Source organism: Leiobunum rupestre, chromosome 8 (assembly GCF_980474605.1).
Source record: "Leiobunum rupestre chromosome 8, qqLeiRupe1.1.hap1, whole genome shotgun sequence".
Taxonomy (NCBI): domain Eukaryota; kingdom Metazoa; phylum Arthropoda; class Arachnida; order Opiliones; family Sclerosomatidae; genus Leiobunum; species Leiobunum rupestre.
The window spans coordinates 50,761,784-50,786,754 of NC_143391.1; the positions used below are offsets into that span (position 1 = coordinate 50,761,784).

The window sequence follows — 24,971 nt, forward strand, 5'->3', positions numbered from 1 at the left end:
GTTAACATAAAGTAGCATTTTCATCCAGAAAACAGGGCAAACCTTAGTTTTTCTTTTAAAATTTAACTAAATATGTTATTTAAGAATAAGTATTTTCTCTAGATTTAATTTCTGCTCTTCTAATTCTTCAATCGCAACTTAAGATTCGTGCAAAGTCTCGTACAGTATGCAAAAATATTGGTATTTGTGAAATTCAGAATTCAGCCACTTGACATTAGGGTTTATTTTAATTGGCATATTACACATATTATTTAAAATTATTGATTAAAATCATTAATTGTTGTTACGATGCTCACCCCTTTCCTAAATGCTCAATAAAGAAAACTCCCACTGCAATATTTACCTAGCTTTATATATATCTCACTATAAATTACCTTGAAATTAGTGAAAACAAAATTAAGCCTTTAAAAATTTGATGTCTGAGGCCTGTTCATTCGTGACCTCGGCAGTCCAATGGAAGTGGCACTGGGGCGCTAACTTAAAGGTCGAACTACACCAATTCTTCTCAGACGCTGTTTTATGGAGACCCGTGCTGTGGCATCTTTGATTAAACTACTCTTCTATTTCAATCATTACTGCCCTTTTTTACAATGACCTTTCGATGGCACGGACGTGACGGACCTGCATTTAAGCGTCATCTTCATGTTTTTCTTTCACCAGATATTAAAAGACAATTGGAAGGTTTTTTTTTCAAAGAAATCCTTTAATTCTCCGAAGAAACAAATTTAGTTTTTAACAATATAACATAGCAATTAAATCATTTCAAATATTAACTAATTAGTTCTATTTCAAAGCAGCAGCGCATCCAGGCGGTGCTTTCTTCACGATATAGAGATTAACTTATTTTTTTTCATCAGAGCTTTCCACGAGTCTTAGGCGCGCCACTGTTTGAAACATATTAGGTTTTCCAGGCCGCACTGTGTGGTCTACTGAGCGGCTTCTGCGAGGACACTACCTTCAGAATGGGAAAAATATTTTGTCCTTTGGCCGACGCGTCCTCCATCACCTTCTTCGCGTAATCTTCAAATTCCTTTTCTTCGATTAACAAACTCTCCAAGAGTCGCTTCTCGTACTCCAAATTCTCTCGTTTCTCGACTTCTTCCTTTCGACGTTTTTCCTCCTGCAAGAACGCGCAAATACTTCAGAAGCCATAAAAAGTAACAAGATGGTAATTTGGCCTTTCAAAAATTTTAATACTCTCATTTTACTACATAAATAAACTGTGCAAGCTTGAAACGCTGTTTTGTAAAATAAAGCGGGTCTCACTACTAGCTCGTATAAATAAGAACGCAAAAATATTCAAACAATGACACACCACAAAATCAAGAAGAAGCGCTAAAAATTCTAACAGTGGGGCTCATTAGTACTTTGAAAATATACTGCCATATCCCGAAGTGTCGCCGATTATAAGAGGTTTCAAGTTCAGAGAGGCTAAAGCCATAAGCTGTCAAAAGGCTTCTGGAGCAACCCTAAGCACCTGCCATCTATTGGTGGCAATACATCTTAAAATACAGAAAATCTAAAATCACAAGGTTCTAGATAACCATTTGAGTAGCCGGGAGTAGTGGCGTACTCCTGTAATCCCAAGCGTCTGGGAGGCAGAGTTGGTGGATCATGGCCGTGTGAGGACGACCACCAATCCCCCAACGGGGTATCCCCATCCCTGTCCCCACGTATCCCCACCTTGGCGTGGCCGTTACACATATCTCGCCCTGATTAATCAGGTGGACGAGCGGACTGAATTGTCCCACACGTTACAATCCCCAAATAAAAAAAAAATAAAAAAACCGTTTGAGTAACCGGGTCAGCTATACTCTACTAAATGAACTTTAACCTATATTTGGTTCTCAATATCAATAGTTACTGTAATTTATAATAAAAATACATTTCTGAAGAGCCAATCAGCAACAAAGGCACCCCATTCCATTAACCCTTAAATGATCTTGTTTCCAAGGCATTTGTAGTGCCTCGGATGGGGCCGACAATTGCTTTGAAATTTCAAAGTTTTGCCAGTGTGTTTCTTTGGCCTACACCGATTGCTCCGAAAGTTAACGAGTGTCCATTGAGTCATTGTCAGTCAAATATTATAAATTTTGATTGTGCCTTTGTTTACCTCTATCTATTTATTTATTTATCTACGGTACGGGGGTATATAAATCCTAAGTGTGTGTGCCTTTGTTTCAAATTTTGGTCCAAAATTGCCTCCGAAATACGGCTCTGAATAATATAAAGTTTCAAATTGGGATATTGCTTTTGCGTGAATGATGACGTCAAGCGTAAGATTTACTAGATCCCAGTAAGAGTTGAGAGCAGTTTCGAAACAGCCCGATGAAAAACGGCATTTTAGAATTCAACATCGAGATAACGTACAATTTGCTTTAAAATTTGTTCCTGGACGGTTTTGTTTTTGCGTGCTCTTTCCAGGGTCTTCTGCCGACACTCGGCCTCGAAGGCTTCTAGCGCTCGGTCCACCTTCTGCCGTTCTTCCTTTTTCCTGCGTTCCAGGTCAAGCTGCTCCTTCATTCTTTGATCCACCTCAAATTTAACCAAAAACAATCAGTATTGAAGACTTTCAAATCATTTTAAGCAATGTTTACACCGATTGGTTTACTCTACTTCTCCGAGTCTTCCCTGGCCCCCAATTTAGTGAATTTCTTTTTGCGTCACTGGAACCCACAAAGTTTTTACAAATTGGAAATACTATTTACTTAGTGCTTCCAAGGGTCAACTGTTCAGGTTATTCAGATATCAAGAGATAAGCAGTTAGTCAGATCAGGGTTATTTTCTATATTTCTCTCACTCAGCAATCTAATTCTTGATCCCAAGTAACCGATCTAAACTGATCTGTCAATAGTTCCTCTGACTTTTACTTTTAGTAGAGGTATAATATTTTTTAAGCAAAGTGAAATACACAGTAGTTAAAATTTCGAAAGGTATTTAATCGTTAACTGTGAGACATCTGAAATCTTCCCAGTTTAATTATCTGATAATATCTGAGCATAAATGCAGATAATCTGATATACTATTTTTGTTAATTGCTCTCTCGGTTCAGGTAACGCAACTGTTATCTGAGAATCGGTTGGAAGAATTATAGTTATTTCCGAAAAACTACCATAAATGGTGCCACGATAGACAATGAGGTCGCGTATTTACGTTGGTTTCAATTAGATCGATTTGGTTAAAGCGCCAATCCTGTTGCTATAAAGATTCCGAGTACACATTGAGACTCACTTTCAGCCTGAAATGTTCCATAAACTCCGTTTTGGCTTTCTCCCGTTTTTCGTGGTTTGTTTCATCTCCATAACCATCTTTCGTGTCCATCATGGCGGAGGACCACTGTTGACGTTTTTTCTCTTTTTCCTCCAATATCTCGGCATACATTGAACTGACCCTAGTGATTATCTCTTCACGTTTCCTATTATAAAATAAATTATATTTAAATAAAATAGCTATAATACCGTATACTACTTGAGAACAAAAGGCAAGCAAGCAAAGACGTAACTTTTTTATTTTTGTTTACTCTAAGAGGACTTACTGCTTAAAAGGATCGCTCACTCACAACAGGGGAAGGCATAGGGGTCACAAAAAAACTGGTTTTGAAGCACACTGCAAATCTGGAATTTATGTTACCCCTCTGCCTCCCCCTGTTGTGAGTGATGGATCCCTTTAAATAAATATATTCATTTTCTATCTTAAAACAAATTATATTTATTATCAAGTTAATAAATTTTGTTTTATAATATTGTCTTTTATAGACTTGATCGACATTTGCACTTAGATGTTTCCAACTTGATGATATTCTTGCGGTAAGATTAACATATACATATAAGGCGAACGTAGTTTAATAAGTTGTGATTTCGATCCAACAAAAATTTAAATAACGGTAAGTTATGTGTCGTCGAATATTTCGTACATGCATTATGCATAGTGATTACCTTTTTTCTTCTTCAAGTATGGATAGTCTGTTAAGAAGTTCAGCTTCTTTTATTTCTTCGTACTTTAATAAGCGCTCCTCTTCAATCTAATTCCCAAAAACAACATTATTAATAAAGTTGGAAAATTGGAACCAAGGGATCGGACATGGTAAAATTCAGAGAATTAATTATTTTACATCCTTCATTTTGAAGGAACAATTCTTCTTTTTTGTGAAGCAGAAGGAACTAGTTCTGCTTCTTTTGAGAAGTAGGAGGAACTATTTCTCCTTCTTTTGGGAAGTAGGAAGAACTATTTCTCCTTTTTTGGGAAGTAAGAGGAACTAGTTCTCCTTCTTTTGGGAAGTAGGAAGAACTATTTGTATATCTTTGGGTAAGTAAGATGAACTAGTCCTATTTCTTTTGGAAAGTAGGAGCAATTATTCTTCCTTCTTTATATATGATATTCTTGAAGATAGGAACTTTGGAATTATAAATAATTTTACAGTTACACAAAATAAGTTTTAATTGAAGTAGCTTTAGCCATGGAGCCACTAATAAAAGCATGTTTATTGTGTGCTTAACTCTGACGTAGCACCTTTTCCAATTGTTGTCGACGTTGTTTTATCTGATCCGCCTCTTCCAGAGACTGTCGGCTGGACCTTCGCAAGCTGATTTTCTTCATGTCGTCCTCTTCTTGTCGCTTTCTTAGCTTCTCCACGAACTCTTCCTCTTCCATTCGAAGTTTATCGGCCATTTTCAACAGCTCATCCCTTTCTTTATCACGCTCCTTTCTCTTGAATTCGATTCTGCGCAACACAAAAATTAATATTAATTTTTTAAGTTTAAAAAAGGGATCACTTGCCCTGCCCGTTTTAAAATTCACGCACTATCAGTCTTAAATAATATGCATGACAGCAGCTCTCAAATTCAACTGAAACGTTTTAATGTTTCTAGAATCCAACGCTATATGGCACCATGACTTTATACAATAATCGTTTCATTATTTTACATATTCTAGCTGACAATAAAACGCGTCTAAACAACGGAACTAAACGCCACACAGTCAGTAGCGGCGCCAGGATTTTTGGGGAGGTAGGCCAACCACTTGGAGCCCCCCCCCCAAATTATGGAGGCCCCCCCCACCACATTTTTTTAATCCGTCCACGTGGATTATTCAATTTTTTTTAAGCAAGTGGTGCAATTTTTGGGTAAAATGAGTACGCGATGAAAAAAATAGAACTAATAACACTTAAGAAATGAGTGGTTATTTACTTATATCTACGACTGAATTCAAGTCTATCAATTTACATTCATTCCTTCGGTACTTCGCATGTGCATCCCTTACACCAGAACTTACAACTTTACGAAAATGAATGTACGTAGGTACACTAACGTCGTAAGTAAAGTAAGTTTAAGAACCATTTATTTGTAAATAGAAAATTAAAGATACAATTTGTATATAGTAGCGCTCGCCAAAAATTAAAACTAAAAAATAAACAACTGTCAAAGAAAAGTGACTCGTACCTTTGAAAGGAATAAAAACAGCAGTGTCGTTAAGCGAATCACTCGCATTGAATATTGAAAAATTAAAAAATAAATAAATTATTTCGCCAAAAAATTACAGAATTTTCTGATATTAAATAATTTGGAGGCCCATAATTAAATTTAAGACGACTTTTGGAGGCCCCTACCAAAATTTCAAGTAGGTACCCCGGCCTGTTGCTGGCGCCGCTACTGCACACAGTGTAGCTTTGTAGCTAAATGAAAATAAAGAAAAAATAATTTTCTTTAAACTTAGTTATTTTAATAAGTAAATGACTGCAGAATTATTTTTAAGTTACCAGACTACCGGAAAGAAATCAGTTTATCAAAGTAGATAATATTAAAATAGTTTACCAGAACAAAGTGAACTCTCGAGTTTTTCATCATAATTTTAACAAATTTTATAATTGTTGGTAAAAATAAAAATGACTGCTGGGAGGTAACGGTAGTGGATTTTGTGGGAAATCAATTACTTTTCAAATTCGGAGACCTTACTTGACGTCAATAAATGTTAGACATGTCTTATCTAATCTGTCTCTACCTAATCCCTTAGTCAAACGTAAGCCTGGTTTGATAAGGAAACATCTGCGTGTCGTTTTTAGGTTTTCCAGTTAGCTAAGCCAAATGAAATGTTCATGGTAAAAGTGGGATTGTCTAATTTGCTGAATTTCTGGACGTCTGGACCGCTGAATTTTGAAGGATTCCTCCTACATAGAAGCTACTATCTTATAAACCGTCTGGACAAAATTGACTAATTTGCTGAAGTGCTGAATTTCTGGACTGGAAAATTTTTACATTATTTTCGGAGACTTTCTTTAAGTTTGAAACCGTCTGGACAAAATTGACTAATTCAGCACTTCAGCAAATTAGTCAATTTTGTCCAGACAGTTTGAAAACTATTCGAAAATAAAGTAAAATTTCCCGGTCCAGAAATTCAGCGCTTCAGCAAATTAGTCAATTTGGTCCAGACGGTTTGAAAACTATTCGAAAATAAAGTAAAATTTCCCGGTCCAGAAATTCAGCACTTCAGCAAATTAGTCAATTTTGTCCAGACGGTTTATAAGATAGTAGCTTCTATGTAGGAGAAATCCTTCAAAATTCAGCGGTCCAGACGTCCAGAAATTCAGCAAATTAGACAATCCCGGTAAAGGTATCTTGACTCACTGTTTCTTGAGTTCTACTTCAATGATGCGGTTGTTCTCTCTCCGTTTCAGCTCCTTCATCCTGACCTGCTGCTTGTGCTGGGCGTCCTCGCGAAGGATTTGTTGTAAATACTTCTCTTCGTCTTCGTTGCCCTTGTTGGCGTTCGACCTTTTCTCCGCTATTTGTTTCTCTCTTTCCAACAAACACTGGCTGTAATTTAAGGCACTCTGAAAGACAAACCAAGTGAATCGATATTAAACGCGTGAACAGAGAAGGTGTGAGTAGCACCACGGCCAACTTTGATCACGCGCTGTTCGCGCTACTACGGCCAACACATTCGTCGAAATTCCGCGAGCAAGGATTTTCTCCCTATAAACTGTACTATAATGTGTAGGAGGTCAGCGCCACATTCGGTTGTTATATTGTCTTCAATGTAAAAACTATACTAAAAAGAATAATCCGCTAGGGGCGCTGACGTCATACACATATTTTGCTCATAGGTTAACACAGAAACGTCAACGAATGAGATGGCCGCTGTAGCGCGAGAGATGCGCGAGAAATCAAAGTTGGCCGTGGTAGCAGCCTGCTCGCCTTGTGATTCCCGAATGGAAAACCACGCCTATGTGCCTTTCTTTGTGTAAATAGGGGGAAATATTCTGTGGTATGATTGCAGGTTCTTTCTCAGTGTAAGCGGATAATATTTTCCGGAAATCATTGAAGTAGAGGCGATAAGGCAGCTTGTTACTCTCTGTTAACTTGAATACATTAAAATCCAACGGGTTAGTATGCTAAACATGCTAACCCATTGGATTTGAAAGTACAGGTCGAGGCAAGAAAAAAATCACATTTAAAATTAAGAGAAAAGTCAACCCTTTTTAAGCACATTTCTGGCACTCGAAAACACCTTCTTGAGGCGTACGTATAAAGGTCAGCATATTTTTTCACCCGACAACTTCGCCTCTGCGTTTTCAACTTCTAACTAACCTTATTTATTGGCTTATCCAAAAATTATGTTTGATAAATATATATATATATATATATTTATATATAGATCCACCGGGTGCACCGACCATAATAATTAATATAGAGCTGAATAATTAATGTACGAAATTTATGTGAATATTCATGAAGGAATGGCTCACTTTTGACGGGCACTAGGACGCATATAATACGTATCCATTACACTAATTACATTTAGTATTTTGAAAAAAGTACTGGAGGATATAAATATTCTGTTTGTGACGACCAGGTTTCATTAAGAAGCGATTTACGGAAGGTAGAACCGGGAACTGGCAAAAATTATATTTGCATGCAGGGCCGCATTATCCATAAGGCTGACTACGCTTAAGCCTAGGGGGCCCACCAAGAGCAAGGGCCAAGCAGGGGCCCATGCATCACAACGGCTAGGGGAATGTTGAGAGGTTGAGGGGCCCAAAGAAGCTCAAAGCCTTAAAAACATATTCCTTTTGTATTAATTGAGATTAATTAATTCGAAAGTATTAGTAAAGGCATACTTCACAAATATAAAATTTTCTACTACTTCTTAATATCCTTTTGAAAAATACTGTAACTAGAATGTTAAATCTAAAATGAGTATTTTTTAATATTAATTATAAATGAGGAAAATTGACATTTTATACTGTATAAAAAACGACAAAAGAATAGGAATGCAATAGTTAGTTAATATGCTGTCAATCAATATTATAAAATTCTTCTTCTAATAATTAATAAATATAATTGTTAGGTAAAATTGAAACTCCTTACGCTAGATGTAATAACAAAATAATAAAAACACGACAGAAAATGCGTAAATAAAACTGGTTTATTAAAAAATAAAACACAGACCGACTAGTTTCGGCACTACCTAGCGCCATTGTCAAGAAAGAAAAGAAAAGGGGAGCATTAATCAAATACAATATATATAGTAGTAACAAAAAAAGTTTAAGAAAAAAAATTATACAAAAATCAACGGGTTACGTGCTTATCAATTAATGTTTTATAGATATGAGGGAGGAATGGTCCATCTGAGAAATTTAAAAGGTGGCTACTCCGTTTATAAATTTCAACAGATTCACGAATGTCCCTCTCTTTACTAAACCTTGGCTCAGCGATTATCTTAGCGTCCAAAACATTTATATTATGATTTGTATCATTAACATGGTGCGCTATAGCTGATTTTTCCCATTCGGATCTTCTAAGATGGCCTTTATGTTCATTGACTCGTGTTTTCATAGATCGTTTAGTTTGTCCTATGTAAGTTTTTTCGCAACCATCGCACGGTATTTCATATATACCCTGTTTAGACAGTTTGTTAGTTTTATCTTTTCCATTATCAAGTCTATTCTTAATTTGATTACATGGTTTAAAAGCGATATTAACATTATTTTTCTTTAATAAATTTCCGATTTGTTCAGAAATTTTACCATTATACGACAAAGAGCAGAGGCGTAGCAAGGGGGGGGCAAAGGGGGCATCATGCCCCGGGCGCCACCATGAGAGGGCGCCAAATTTCTGCTTTGCCGCCCCGAAATTTATCTAAACCTTAATATACATTGCCTATAACTATGCTTAAATCGCAATGTTGCGTAATTATCGCATATTTAGCCGACGCTTGTTAAGAGCGCTTATTTAGTAATGCAACCGCAGAGCTCCGACTACTACGCTGAATTAGGGAAAATCAGGCACAGCTTAGTTCCAGGTTGTAGAGTAAGTGCAGCTCGTGAAAGGTAGCCTGGTAGTCGTCGCTAATTTAAACGGAAACCTGTCTTCAGTCTTCACATCTCGTTTTAGAGGTAATGAGACAGGGCCGGGAGTAGTGGCTCACTCCTGTAATCCCAGGCGTCCGGGAGGCAGAGTTTGTGGAAGGCCGTGTGAGGACGACTACCAATCCCCCAACGGGTGGTCGGGATACTTCCGCCACGGGTGTCCCCACCCCTGTCCCCACGTATCCCCCCCTTGGCGTGGCCGTTACACATATCTCACCCTGATTAATCAGTTATTGTGTGTGTTCTGGTGTCTAAGGCCTCGGGTCGACACCGATGTTTGTGTATCTCAAAAAAAAAAAGGTAATGAGACAGTCCCAACTACCGGTATCGGTTCGCTAGTGAGTAGCGGAGTAGTGGGTGCTAGAAATTAAAAGTAAGTTAATTTTTTATCTAATAAAATTAAAATATACGCTTGTGGTTGTTAGTAATAAACATCCCAGCGTCTTCTAAGCTCTACGGTTACGGTAGTCGCAAAATTATCATGATTGGTCACAGTCACTAAATTATTTAGAAAGATTTAAAGAATCAGGATTGTGTTATCCGAAATTCTAATAAATAAATTCCAACTTTTTTTAAAGTATTCAAATTCAACCCCCGCTTTTGATGAAATATTTATAACCTTTAGGTAAAAAATAGGCACGAAAACAGTAAATAGTAAATTGCAAGTCGAATTGGGGTACGCGACGGAAAAGAGCAATTTTAGGGTTAAACTGTACTAAAATACGCAGGTTAAAAATTAACATGAAGAATTTTCAGTACGGTTCACTCTAGGAGGATGTAAACTCGACCCGTTTCGAATTATTTCTAAAGACCTAAATGTAGTGAAATTACAAATAAGTGTTTCATATTTAGGCAGATATGTCCACCAGTAAACCGAGTGGCGCCCAGTTTCGGAAACGACGATTGGAAAATAAGAAAGTGGACGATAAATCAAAAAGATTTATGCAAGAATTTTTTAAACCGACAGCCACAAAAGCTCAAAGTTCATGTGAAGATAGTCTAGATACAGAACCTAGCAACTCATTTGATATTACAAAACCTCACACTGAAGATACATCTGAAATATTTTGAGTGAAATCCAACATTGATAATAGAGCTCTGACACTGGCCATAAGCTCCGCCTCCGTTTCCATGACAATCACTGTAGCAGACGACTTTTCAAACTCTTGGAGGACAAGCACGGTTTTACAGCGGGAAAAACTATGGAAGATAGCTAGTCATTTTTAATTTATTTCAGTTTTAAAATTGGTTATAAGTCTAAAGTTACTAATAAGTGAATATTTTAAAAGTCCGTGTATTACGGACGTAGCAGCGGGGAAGCGGTATGCTAATAAAATTACTTAAATAGATGGTGAAGATACATATTTAGTTGGGGTTAGGCCCAATGACAACATAACTGATATCAGACTGTGGCTTCCAATTACATATCCTAGATTTATTTACAACTTAATTTTACGTAAAAGTGCATACACGCTTGATGAATTGAAAGCTTATAAAAGTTTAGAAGCATACAATTTTTATTTTGACAACTGTTTTTTCCCCATTTTTAAATGCAAGCAATTTCACCTCAGCACAATGGAAACCTACTGAATCCTCGTATCTATGAATAATTAAATATAATGTTTTAAAAGATATTTTGAAGGATAATATTTATGTTTCACCAGCAAGTATTAAATGTCCAGGCCCCAGATTTTTTAATATACCACAATTTTCAGTCAAGTGTTTGTCAGACACTCTTCCACCCCATGCTTTGGATAAAAATGAAACAGAGCATAAATTGGTTACTCCAATTAAGAACTGCCCTTTAGCTAACAAATTAGACGGTTTTTCCATGAAAATCCCGAAACAGTCAATTTTAACAGCTCCTTTATTCCCGAACACATTAAAAAATGAACGTGGCATAGTTTTGTAGAGTTGATCTCTAGATGGGCAAATAACAAGATGATAAAATACGCGAAAAAGTAGATAAGTCCATAATTAAAAGGGATAATATAGCTAAATCCTAAACAAATTTGAAGAAATTTAAAAACTTACTAATAACTCGTTATTATCATCCTTCTCCCAGTCCATAGGTGGTTTCTTCTAAAATAACAAGATGCCCAAGTTAAAAGGGAAAATACATCCGAAATTGAATAGAATATTCTTGATGCTGTGTGATTGGAAACATTAAACCTGTACGCTATATCTAAAAAGTCCAGATTTAATCTCAACTTCATTAGAAAAATAATAACTTGTTCAAATTTCGCTAGAGCAGATTTATTTGGTTTGACAATGTTGAATACAATCATCAGAGTTTCACAACTTGATAAGCCAGTAATAATATTTCACTTTCAATTAATCTAGAAAGTTTTCTTCCGTAATTGCTGTAGCTTTGAGTTTCGCGGTAGTTTTTTGGAATTAAGTTTTGGTTTCTAAAGATTTCTTATTCAATTTTGACTATATCTTTTTCACACAAATCCGATTGAGTTGAAGCATCTTGAATATTAGGACAAACTTGAATGCACCAATAGACGAAGACTGTTCGTGTTCAGGTAAAGAAACGATATCTTCAAGAACCACCTCTTCTTCCGAAACCATAAGGGTGTCTTTTGGCGTATCATGGGTGTTTGTCTTTGATTTAGTAATTTCTAATCTTCGCAGTAATCTTTCTCTTCTATCCATAATCTTTAAATGTTAATTGGAATTTTGAGATTTGTAACCCAAATTCAATCTCTGTTATCTTGGTCTAACAATTTGGCAGGGGCTCCTGAAACAAATATTTGTTAATTTACCATTATTTACTTAAATTTTAAAAGAAACATAAACTCACCAGTGATGAAATGAAGAGAACATATTATTGCACTTTTAATTTTGTCTTTACTTGGTTCTTTCCTTTATAAAGCTTGAATCCACCTTTGCCTCCTTATTTTTGAGTTTTACTATGCCTTGGTTCTTATTATTTTCGTTTAATGATGGAAAGCGATAAAAATATACCTTATTGCCGTCTCGATTTCCGCGTATCGTAAAAAGCGCAAAAATTATTTATTTTTAACATGTTAAATAGATAATTTCACGAAATTAATAAGAAAATAAGTAATTTTATTGTAAGCTCTATATGCCGCCAAAACCCTGTTTGCCCTCCAAGGCTCGTTTTCAAATTGAGAATATGACGTCACACCTATGTAATTTGGCTAGACCGAGCCCAGTGTCAGAGCTCTATAAAGTGCCTAAAAATTTGTCAAATGATGAAGCTATCGAAAATTTAATTATTCCGAATGTTCTCAAATTTAATGACATTGGCTATTTAAAATTTCATAAAATATCAAATTTACCAGATATTTCACAGCAACTACGTCAGGAACTCACTGAACTTGGACCAGGTGAACGTTCAATACCCTCCTCGTGGTTTTCACGAAGACTAGCTAATGAACAAGGGAATGAAGTTTGCCGAACTTGGCTTTTATATTCGCCTTCTAAAAATTCCGCTTACTGTTTTTGTTGTTTATTGTATTCATCATCATTTAATACAAACTCTCGATCTAATTTTATCAACGCCCCAGGATTCAACAAATGGAAAAAAAAAGGAAAACTTACTAGTCATGAAAACAGTTCATTCCACCGCAAATCGTTTACAGAATGGAAGGAAGCTGAAAGAAGAAATAATTGCTTAAAAGGCCTTGACAATGTGTCAGAAAGTGCAATTCAATCAGAAAAACAAAGATGGAGGAATATATTGGAGCGAGTACTTTCCTGTATTAGGTTTCTGGTAACTCAAAATTTGCCGCTACGTGGGCATGTAGAGAAGTTAAGTGTTCACGATGGAACAAATATTGGAAATTTACTCTCTTTGCTCAAGCTTGTTTCCCAGTATGACCCTTTCTTGGCAACACACCTAAAAATATTGAAGAAAATAAACGATCTGTATCATATCTCTCGCCACAGATTCAAAATGAATTCGTTCAGCTTCTTGCTGCTAGAGTCCAAAGGGAATTGATTAGCAACATCAAAAGAAATAAATATTTTGGACTTTTGTTTGACTCTACGCCTGATATTGCACACCGAGAACAAATGTCGTATGTCATCAGGTACGTAGATATAGATTACATAAACAAGAAAGTGACAATCAAGGAATCGTTTTTGGGATATATTGAACTGCACGCCAAGGACGCTGCTACCATTGAAAATGTTATTGTTGAAAAACTCAAAAATGACAATATTCCACTTATAGACTGTAGATCCCAATGTTATGACAATGCGGCAGTAATGTCTGGTCATTTATCTGGTGTTCAACAAAGAATTTGTGATAGAAATCCTCGTGCAATATATCTAAATTGTGACAATCACTCATTAAATTTAGCAGGAGTTCATTCAGCCAAACAAGACGCATTAGTCATAACGTGTTTTGGAACAATTGATAGTATCTATGCTTTTTTCTCGCGTTCAACAATTCGATGGGAAATGCTAAAAAATGCAGTGAAGAGAACAGTTAAGCGTGAGTCTGAAACACGATGGAGTGCCAGGGCTGAAGCTGTTAGTGCCATTGTTGAATGTTTAGATGATTTGGTTGATCTGTTAGAGAAAATGTCAGAAGACGTGAATGTGTCCAGCGACAGTAGAAGCGATGCCGAAAGTCTTTTGCGGAATATTTTGAACTTCAATTTTATAGTTTTAATACACTTTTGGCACTTAATTTTGGGTAGAATTGATCGTGTTCAAAAAAGGTTACAAGATCCTACGATGAACTTCAAAGACGCGTCTTGTGACCTACAATCACTGTCGACAACTCTACATTTTCTTAGAGATGAGATATTCACTGGCACAAGGCAAGACAAAATGTCAAAACTGGGGCGTCGAGATTAAACGTAGAGTAAGAAGAAGAAGAAAAATGAAGGACTTTCTGCGGAAGATGAAGTTAGTCGAATTATGAAAAGCGTTATAGATCGCATTCAACAGATAAGATTTTCAAGATTGAGAGAACTAGATAATAATTTTGGTTTTTTACTCGATGTGAAAGTTTTTACGACACAGATTTGAATGACACAGAACTATACAATGAAATATGCGACTGTAAAATGTCGTTAACTTCTCGTGAAGACGTTTCTCCAAAAACACCTATGGATCTACATACATTTATCATCTCTTACGGCGATGACGTCTTTCCCAATTTTAGAACGGCCCTTCAAATTTTATTAACTATTGCTGTTTCAATTGCTAGCTGCGAACGTAGTTTTAGCAATTTAAAGTTAATATTGTCATATTTAAGAAGCACCATGGGCCAAGATCGACTCAACGATCTCGCACTTATGAGCATTAAAAATGAAATTTGATGAAATTATTGATGAGTTTGCGGCCTTAAAAGCAAGAAAAATAAACTTGTAGTTACATTATGTGATGATTGTACTGTGATATTTACCAGGTCGAAATAAAATAATTTAAATCGTTTTTTACCGTACTTTTTCTGATTCCTATTTAAAAAATGGTTTAAAACCAATATTTTAGAACAATATTATTCTGTTAAACCTTCAAGGGAGTACGTACTAAACCGAAAGATCGTCTGCTAACTCCTGCTACAATTTGTTTTCAAAGTAACTAGCGCCAATCACATACCTTTGTTAAACCTGGTGGCAGAAATGGGAAATTCGTTGATCCAACATAAGTATGGATGTACATATACATACTCCCTTTAAAACTATATATTAAGGGGGCGCAAAAGCGGCTAAATACCCCGGGCGCCATTTTCTCTCGCTACGCCTCTGACAAAGAGACATACTTTTTATTTTTAATTTTTGGAAAGGTTAGTAACTTAGTACTAACTTGTTCTTTTTGTCTTTTAATTTTATTGAAAATTTTATCAATGGTTTGTGGAAAAAAACCGCGGCTCATGGCAACACTTTTTAGGTAGTTAAGTTCTTCAAGAACAAAAGTAAAACAACTAGATAGGCGGTAAGCGCGATGGATCAACGTTTTATAAACGCCAATCTTTTGATACATAGGGTGACAAGATCGAAAGTGAGGAAACATACCGACACTATGATTTTCTATACACTTTAGTTTCAAAACATAAACCATTATTTTTTATATTAACATCTAAAAAATTAAGCTCAAGGTTAAATTCATTTTCCGAAGTAAATTTAATGTTAGGATGTAACGTGTTGTTATAATCAAAAAACACTTCTTTCTCATTAGAACCCTTCTTAAACAAACAAAAGGTATCGTCAACATATCTTGTGTATAAATCCGGTTTCACTGTAGAATTCTACATAAATTTCGATTCGAGTTCATTCAAAAAAATATCACTCAGGATCGGAGATAAACAACTACCCATACTCAAACCACTTCTTTGAATGTAGTTAGAGTTATTATAAACAAAAAAGGAATTTTTAACACTAAACTCGATTAGCCTAATCATCTCATCTACTGTACAATCATCATAATAGTTCTTAAGACGTTTTTTTTAAATTAGTAAAGTGTCATCTATCGGTACCTTGGTAAACAAAGAGAGGATATCAAAAGAGACCATTTCTTTGCCTTGTGCCACTTTATTTTTAAGTTTTTCAACAAACTCCGTGCTGCGAAACAAGAACCGTTTAAATTCTCTGAGAACGTAACTACAATAAATAAGAATTTTGTAGTGAATAGATCCAATGTCGTATTAACTAAGGATGAGTTAAATGTCTTAGAATTGGGGCTAAACTTTTCTCTATCTGCAACCCCATCTCTGGAAAATTTAATATCGGAAATTGGACCTATTGTTAATAACTTACCAGACTGTGACCTATTAAGATGTGACGTTGTTAAAATATTGGACAATGTAAAATTTAAAGATAGAATTCGTAATTTGACGTACACCGAACGTTGCGCCCTAAGAAATTTAAAAAAGTATGATCTAATTATCAACAAAGCAGATAAAGGTGGGGCAATAGTGATACTCAATAAATCACAGTAGGAAGAGGGAATTTTGGATCTATTAAATGATGACGTTTATGAGAAAATTCGTTTCGACCAGTCCAATAAAGTAATTACAGAATTAAAGAAAATTTAAAAAAAACATCAATTTTATTGATATTTACACAAAGGGCTATTTGATTTCGAGTAATTTTCAAGCCCCGAAGTTTTACGCTCTTTTAAAGATACACAAACCAGGACTGAAATTCCGCCCAATAGTATCTAAAGTTAATAGTCCCCTTTATCGGTTGGAAGATTTTTTAGCAAATATTATTAAAGCTTTGGCTTGTGATCATGAATTTTCTTGAAAAACTTAAAAATAAAGTGGCACAAGGCAAAGAAATGGTCTCTTTTGATATCGTCTCTTTGTTTACCAAGGTACCGATAGATGACACTTTACTAATTTTAAAAAAACGTCTTAAGAACTATTATGATGATTGTACAGTAGATGAGATGATTAGGCTAATCGAGTTTAGTGTGAAAAATTCCTTTTTGTTTATAATAACTCTAACTACATTCAAAGAAGTGGTTTGAGTATGGGTAGTTGTTTATCTCCGATCCTGAGTGATATTTTTTTGAATGAACTTGAATCGAAGTTTATGTAGAATTCTACAGTGAAACCGGATTTATACACAAGATATGTTGACGATACTCTTTGTTTGTTTAAGAAGGGTTCTAATGAGAAAGAAGTGTTTTTTGATTATAACAACACGTTACATCCTAACATTAAATTTACTTCGGAAAATGAATTTAACCTTGAGCTTAATTTTTTAGATGTTAATATAAAAAATAATGGTTTATGTTTTGAAACTAAAGTGTATAGAAAATCATAGTGTCGGTATGTTTCCTCACTTTCGATCTTGTCACCCTATGTATCAAAAGATTGGCGTTTATAAAACGTTGATCCATCGCGCTTACCGCCTATCTAGTTGTTTTACTTTTGTTCTTGAAGAACTTAACTACCTAAAAAGTGTTGCCATGAGCCGCGGTTTTTTTCCACAAACCATTGATAAAATTTTCAATAAAATTAAAAGACAAAAAGAACAAGTTAGTACTAAGTTACTAACATTTCCAAAAATTAAAAATAAAAAGTATGTCTCTTTGTCGTATAATGGTAAAATTTCTGAACAAATCGGAAATTTATTAAAGAAAAATAATGTTAATATCGCTTTTAAACCATGTAATAAAATTAAGAATAGACTTGATAATGGAAAAGATAAAACTAACAAACTGTCTAAACAGGGTATATATGAAATACCGTGCGATGGTTGCGAAAAAACTTACATAGGACAAACTAAACGATCTATGAAAACACGAGTCAATGAACATAAAGGCCATCTTAGAAGATCCGAATGGGAAAAATCAGCTATAGCGCACCATGTTAATGATACAAATCATAATATAAATGTTTTGGACGCTAAGATAATCGCTGAGCCAAGGTTTAGTAAAGAGAGGGACATTCGTGAATCTGTTGAAATTTATAAACGGAGTAGCCACCTTTTAAATTTCTCAGATGGACCATTCCTCCCTCATATCTATAAAACATTAATTGATAAGCACGTAACCCGTTGATTTTTGTATATTTTTTTTTCTTAAACTTTTTTTGTTACTACTATATATATTGTATTTGATTAATGCTCCTCTTTTCTTTTCTTCCTTGACAATGGCGCTAGGTAGTGCCGAAACTAGTCGGTCTGTGTTTTATTTTTTAATAAACCAGTTTTATTTACGCATTTTCTGTCGTGTTTTTATTATTTTGTTATTAAATATAATTGTAATATATTTCTTTATTCTGTTCAGGAGATGGCACTCTAGACCAAATATTCCTTGATTTAATCGGTTCTTGATTTCAAGAACTTTTTTTATGTATTTAGAAATCTTTGTTCTTTTGCAGTGAAATATTGACCTAAATTAAATCAGGTCATAGGTTACAGTTTATATTCAACGATTCGTGACGTCAAGATATCACTACAATATAAGAAATTTCATTCTCAGATTCAACCAAGTGTCTTTTTATTCAAATATCTCTGCCCATAGGTTTGAAGTCAGGTTCATTTCGTCATAATTTTTTGAGGAACCGCCTTACTGAGTTACATTTTACTCGAGGAAGCTTGGATCCAATAACTGGTACTACTGAACAAACCTTTATTTTCCTGACTCTCTCCGACTGCGAATGAAAGTGTTCTTTGGCTTTAGCGATGGCCTCCGCCCGTTGCTTGGCTTGGTACTCAGCTTCTTGGATGTCCAAAGCTTGTTTCGAGTCCTCCTCTTCGCTTCGACGGGTTTCCAGAGCGGCCAGGCGACCCTTTCGTTGGTTCTGGTTCAAGGAAGATAATGAACGTTAAAATTGTTTTGTATGTTAATGAGCCAACTTTGATGTCAAGTAAAAATATTGCTTCCGAAAATTTATTAATTAAACCCGTTAAGTGTCGTTTGCCCAAAGAAAAAGAATAATAATAATAATAATCAACTAGGTTAATACTCAAGGCACCAACCTAGGCCCAAGTCAACTAGCGACTTTTAATGCCATTAATTCAAGTGGCCGGGTTAAATTACGTAAGATGGTGGTGGGTAGCCCTGCATGCGACCCAATAGGTCGATTCGGAAAGTCAGTGCGTGAAAATGAGATTCCAACTATCTTGTGAACAATCACTTCCCCCTACGTCATCACCTCGTCTATTGCTTCCTATTTCCTTGAGCTTTCGAGAGTGGGAGAGCATATGACGGAATAGACGACGCTATGACGTTGGGGAAGTGAATCTTCACATGACAGGGAAAAGTTAATTTTCCCATACAGACTTTTGAATTAAGCAATTAGATTATGAGGCTATCTGCACCATATCGAAATTGAGATTTTTCACATAAAATATTTATTTAAGTTCACAAATATTAAATTTTAATGAATCATTCGGGGTTTAAAATTAGTGATAAATCAGAAATAACAAAGACGTATTTTAACTTTTTTTCCATGTTAGGAGTTTTTATTATTTCCCATAAACTCTGGACGTCTTTAGACATAACACGGTATCTTTAAAGAAAAATGTCTTTCTTATTTGAATTTATTTGAGTAGAGTATAATTAAGAGAATCTGTCACCTATATTTCTGAATAAATGCATATTCGAAAAAAAAGGTGTAAATCCTGGATGGATTAAGTATAAATAATCTAAACAACAGAAGCAGCTAATCTTTTGAGGATATAAAGTTTTATATAATTGTAGCCAAGTTATTTGACTATATTAAAAAATTATTTAAAAATCGAATGTGGTATCATATATTTTGTTTGACGCAAAATTTATAACTTTGTGTAATTTTTCGTTTTGAACTTTAGACATCGTTTGGACATATCTCACTACGTCCACCATTAAAATTGGAACGATATATACATAGTCGGTCACCGCAATAATTGTCTTCTTAATCCTTGCTATAACATAGTAAGGAAACCCGGACTCTAAAGAAGCTGGATTCGCGAGAAACCTAGCCTGCATTCACGTCACTACTTTCACATAATTAAATATCTATTTTAAGCAGTAATTGAATGTTTTATTTATTCATTTAAAAATACTGAGCCTTCGGTATAGCACATATATAGGGCCTAACTGTCAATAACTGCCCTCAAAGTAATCAAATCATTTCGGTTCAATTTTTAAACATTCGTGCTCAATTATTTAACACATAGCGCCAATTTTTAAACAGTTGTGTTCAATAAGTAAACAGTTGTGTTCAATAAGTAAACATTTGTGCTCAATTATTAAATATGTGTGCAACAATTAAACATTAGTGCTCAATTATTAAATATGTGTGCAACTATTAAATATGTGTGCAACTATTAAATATGTGTGCAGCTATTAAATATGTGTGCAACTATTAAATATGTGTGCAGCTATTAAACATTTTTGTTCAATAAATGTAATAAGACACGAGATCACCGTACTTTTAGATATAAAGGAATGAAACATGCCGTTCGGAATTGGGAACATTCCGCTATGGATTACCTCTTTGGTGTCGTGCCAATCTTGGCTGGTGAACTGGGAACGTTGAAATCGCTCCTGTAAATCTCTTTTAATATCCGAATGGTGGCTATCTCGGACGTCGAAGGCGGATCCGTCGCTGAAACTTACGAGTCTGAGGAACTCTTTCTCGTCCAGAACTATTTGCCTTTCCGACATTGTTGACAAACGACCGCGGCCACTCTTCAAACGCCGCCTCGGCTTCTGTCAAACGCGACGCCATTTAAAGCCGATAAAAATAATGACATCGATCCCCAGCAGGCGGTGCGCTCCGCTGGCGTCTCCTATTATTAGCCGGAGGAAATTAAACGCGCTCAAAATCGATTACTTCCCAGGTACCGTGTTCACTTCGAATCGCGGCCAGCTAAGTGGAACGCGAGTTAGGTGCTCTACGTATCGTCTACTTCGCAACCAATTTACCCTCTGACTGAACCAACTCGATTTAGACTCGTGGTTTTAGCGCCCATAGGTACTTCAGAGTTCCGCTTCACGCGCACAGCGTATTAAATATTTATTCGTCACGTATTGAAAGAGAATGTGGCTATTTCTATCAACGTCAAAGTTATAATTAAATTAAATTGGCCCGTAGTAGCGAAGGGGGTTTTATTATCTCTTAAAACAATGTTTCACAAATGGACGACAAAATTGTAATTTCTGTCTTCAAAATGCTGAACTTTAAAATCGATTGAAGTGTTTTCTTCATCAGAATAATAGAAATGTAATTTACACCATGAGTATTTATTTCTACCAAGAACGTATTTATTTATCCCATGCGTATTTATTTATACCATGCGTATTTATTTATACCAAGAACGTATTTATTTATACTATGCGTATTTATTTATACCATGCGTATTTATTTTTTAATACCAAGAACGTACTTATTTATACCAAGAAGGTATTTAATTATACCAAGAACGTATTTATTTATACCAAGAACGTATTTATTTATACCAAGAAGGTATTTAATTATACCGAGAACGTATTTATTTATACCAAGACGGTATTTAATTATACCAAGAAGGTATTTATTTATACCAAGAATATATTTATTTATACCAAGAATATATTTAATTAGATCAAGAATGAATTTATTTCTATCAAGAATGAATTTATTTATATCAAGAAGGTATTTAATTATATCAAGAATGTATTCATTTATACCAAGAAGGTATTTATTTATATCAAAAATTTATTTAATTATACCAAAAATTTATTGAATTATATACCCGTAACCTCTGTGGGAATCACCAGGTCCGCCGCAATCTACATTCGACATTCCAAGAATATTTGAATGGGCCTTTCCAAATTTTTTTTTACGTGGTTTCGCTGTTTTTTCTACGTCACACCACCAATATCACTAAGACTACACAATAAGTTGGCTGTACATTTTGCATTTTCCGGTAAGATTTTCCCAATCATTTTACACGGAGCTCGGGTTAGGCTTAGTGACATCGGAGTTCAAACTGATTTTAATTTATTTTCGATACTAATTAAATGAATGGAAAAAAACGGTCCCCTAGATAGTGACGGAAATCGGGCGAGATAACCATTCCAAGTTAGAGGTATGAATTCCTGGTAGCAGATAACATACCAAGTTCAAGAGTCGAGCGAGGGTAAAAACAAGGAGTAATATTTATAACGTTGAAGTAAATCATCCTTGCAAAAACAGTTTTCCTTCCCGTTCTTACCGTATTAAACGAACATTTTATGGAAAGGTCTATTAAAATAAGGTTGAAACATTTAACTAAAAAATGTACAATTTAAATGCAAAATCACTTATATCTCGTCAGCTACCTTCATCATTTACATCCATTTCTATGGCTTCCTCCCGGTAAGTGATTTTTGAACAATCCTTTAGTTTACTGGCATCTCAATATTTCAAGATGAGGCGTGGTTGAACCAGAAAACCACCTCTTTCCGTTTTCTATCAATTTATTTGGCCTCAGCGAACTTTTCTATGGGAAAAATTAGTGCAGCCAAAGGCAGGAAAGTTGATAGTCGGACCTCTAAAAAAGTAAAAATTTTCACTTTTAATTAAGCATTTTTCACACACAAGATACAGTACTAGCGAATTTAACAACCTTAATTACTACTGTCAACTTCAACGGGAAACGTAATAGAATTGCATTACTTAACGAAGGTTAGTTGAGAGTTGATAAAAGGCTTTAATACAAACGGTATTATGAGTCTACAAAAAAAAAATTTATCTCGCCTGGTATTTATATGTCAACAAACTTTATATATTCAATAGGAAGAGACTGACGTCAGGTTATTTGAAAATAATTTTTCGAGCTGATATGCGCTTTGTCGGTTTCAAACAAAAATGACACGCAGCGCCTCTCGTGGTGAGATCACGCGTAACTTGGTTAAAAGTTTTTAACCGGCCAAATGGAAATTAATGTAAAGTTGGTGATAATTAAACGTTAATTAATGTTATAAAGCGATAAACGATTTTTCAAGACGATTGTATATTACATTTAAGTTCATATTAACGGAAAAAATTGTCAGTGGAATATTTCTTATATCATTTGGTAGGTTAATTAACGTTTAATTATCACCAACTTTACATTAATTTCAATGGGGGCGGGTAAAAACTTTTAAGCAAGTTACGCGTGAGCTCGCCCCTAGAGGCGCTGCGCGTCAATAGCTCGTACTCTATACTAGCGTCATCTACATTCCAAAACAAGGTTTTTACTCTTAGCCATTTTGGTAGAGCGAAAGCTTTGGATATATCTTGTATCAAGTTTCAAAATGGTGTTGTTGAAAGAGTTGTAAAAGCATTAGTACCAATGAAAAGCTTAGTTTCTTCAGAATACCATGTGTAATAACAACCCCAGTGAGGTAACTCGAGAGTTATCTTTCAAACGGTGAAATTTTTGGCTAAGAAATCTAAGCCTTGGGTCTGACCGTCTGACGCAATAAAAGAACACTCGAGAGTTTGCTCTAAACATTTTTTCTCGGGTTAGTAAAATTAAAATTGGCTTATATAATAGTATATTAAATATCATAATAAAATGGATAGTTGTTAAATTTAGGAGTACCTTCAACCCTGTATGATTAAACCAATCCAGACTGGATTTCACTTAAAAACTTGGACATCAGTTGAAAGATACAAAGGTAAAAAAATCGTGCAGCAAAGAAAGATGTATTTAATAATAAAATTTTCATAGTTACTAGTAATTTTAATTAAATTATTGTTATTAGGAGAACATAAGCAAGCGTGCCTTCCATGTTGGAAACTGGAAAACCTCCAACTACCGAAAATACCACAAGCTGTAAAGTTGATATCTTTGAAAACTCTCCTATAAATTCTGTTTGTGGACTGGATGATGTAGTATTATTGTCTGAATTGGAAATTAGTCCTGTATTAATTGATTTTGGTACACAAACACCTCACAGTGTTTTAGAGTGTAAAGAGATCCAAGTCGGTTGTGGATAATTTCATTTTACATGCCTTTTTGTGACAACCAAAGTTGATAGTTGCACCCAACATGAAGTTACCACTTACCAGAGTGGAAAATGAATCACAAGTGCTTGAAAATATAAATCAGGAAACTAAAAATATTTGAGCTAGAATCGTTGGAGTATGACTTCGATAAGTCTCGAAATTTATTTGATGAGCTAAATGATAATTTAGAAAAAACTCATGAGCAGATAAACTCTTTTTTTTACAAAAACTAATAAATTAAACGCAGAAATTACTTCTTTGCAAACAGAATTGAAAAAACAGAACTACACGGAAGCTTATTTTAATGATGGTGATGACAAAATTCGTTATTTTAGAGGTCTTGAAAGTTTGGGCGTTATTTCGGTAATGGTAAGCCAATCAGGCTACATTAAATTGGCGCCCCCTATCATCAAATTCTTAAACTTTCATATTCGATCGAATGCGACCTCAATGCGACAATATGCGAAAGCAATGCGAAGAGCTTAATTTTGAATGCGACAATTTATTTTTTGAGTTAATTGATTTTACTTGTGGGGGGGGGGTAACTTAATGGCAGCCCCCCTATATTAGTTAAGGTTTCAAATCACGCCTATTCGAATGCGGCCTCAATGCGAAGCAATGCGACAAGCTTAATTTTGAATGCGACAATTTATTTTTTGAGATAATTGATTTTACTTGTGGGGGGTAACTTAATATCAGCCCCTATACTAGTTAAGGTTTCAAATCATGCCTATTCGAATGCGACCTCAATGCGAAGCAATGCGACAAACTTAATTTTGAATGCGACAAATAATTTTTGAGTTAATTGATTTTACTTGTGGGGTTAACTTAATGGCAGCCCCCCTATATTTGTTAAGATTTCAAATCACGCCTATTCGAATGCGACCTCAATGCGAAGCAATGCGACAAGCTTAATTTTGAAAGCGACAATTTATTTTTTGAGATAATCGATTTTACTCGTTTGGGGGCTAACTTAATGGCAGCCCCCTATATTTTTTATTGTTGCACATAAATACACGTATGTTATTTGACCCAAATAAGAAAACTTGAATATGGGTCGTATCATTATTGGAAAAAACTCAAATTAAACCTTTATGACGAAACAATCATATAGCATACAAAGAAAACAAGTTGGCAAGCCAAAATATACCTTTCCTCGGAAGAATGGTCCCTAACTAAAAACGTATTCTCGGTTCAATCCCGCCCGGTATAAAATTTTAATTT

At 35.0% G+C, this 24,971-nt stretch overlaps 1 protein-coding gene across 1 annotated transcript; it reads right to left on the reverse strand.

The window, feature by feature from the left end:
- Positions 1-718: 718 nt before the first annotated feature.
- LOC149933656 (uncharacterized) lies at positions 719-20,480 on the reverse strand. The gene is made up of 8 exons (XM_090156393.1): positions 20,282-20,480; positions 18,432-18,605; positions 6,621-6,826; positions 4,510-4,720; positions 3,936-4,021; positions 3,232-3,415; positions 2,371-2,535; positions 719-1,120 (listed from the first exon to the last, which is right to left on the reverse strand). Exons 1-8 carry the CDS (start codon positions 20,453-20,455, stop codon positions 899-901), a joined length of 1,422 nt encoding a protein of 473 aa, XP_090012519.1. The 5' UTR covers positions 20,456-20,480; the 3' UTR covers positions 719-898.
- Between the last annotated feature and the right edge of the window lie 4,491 nt (positions 20,481-24,971).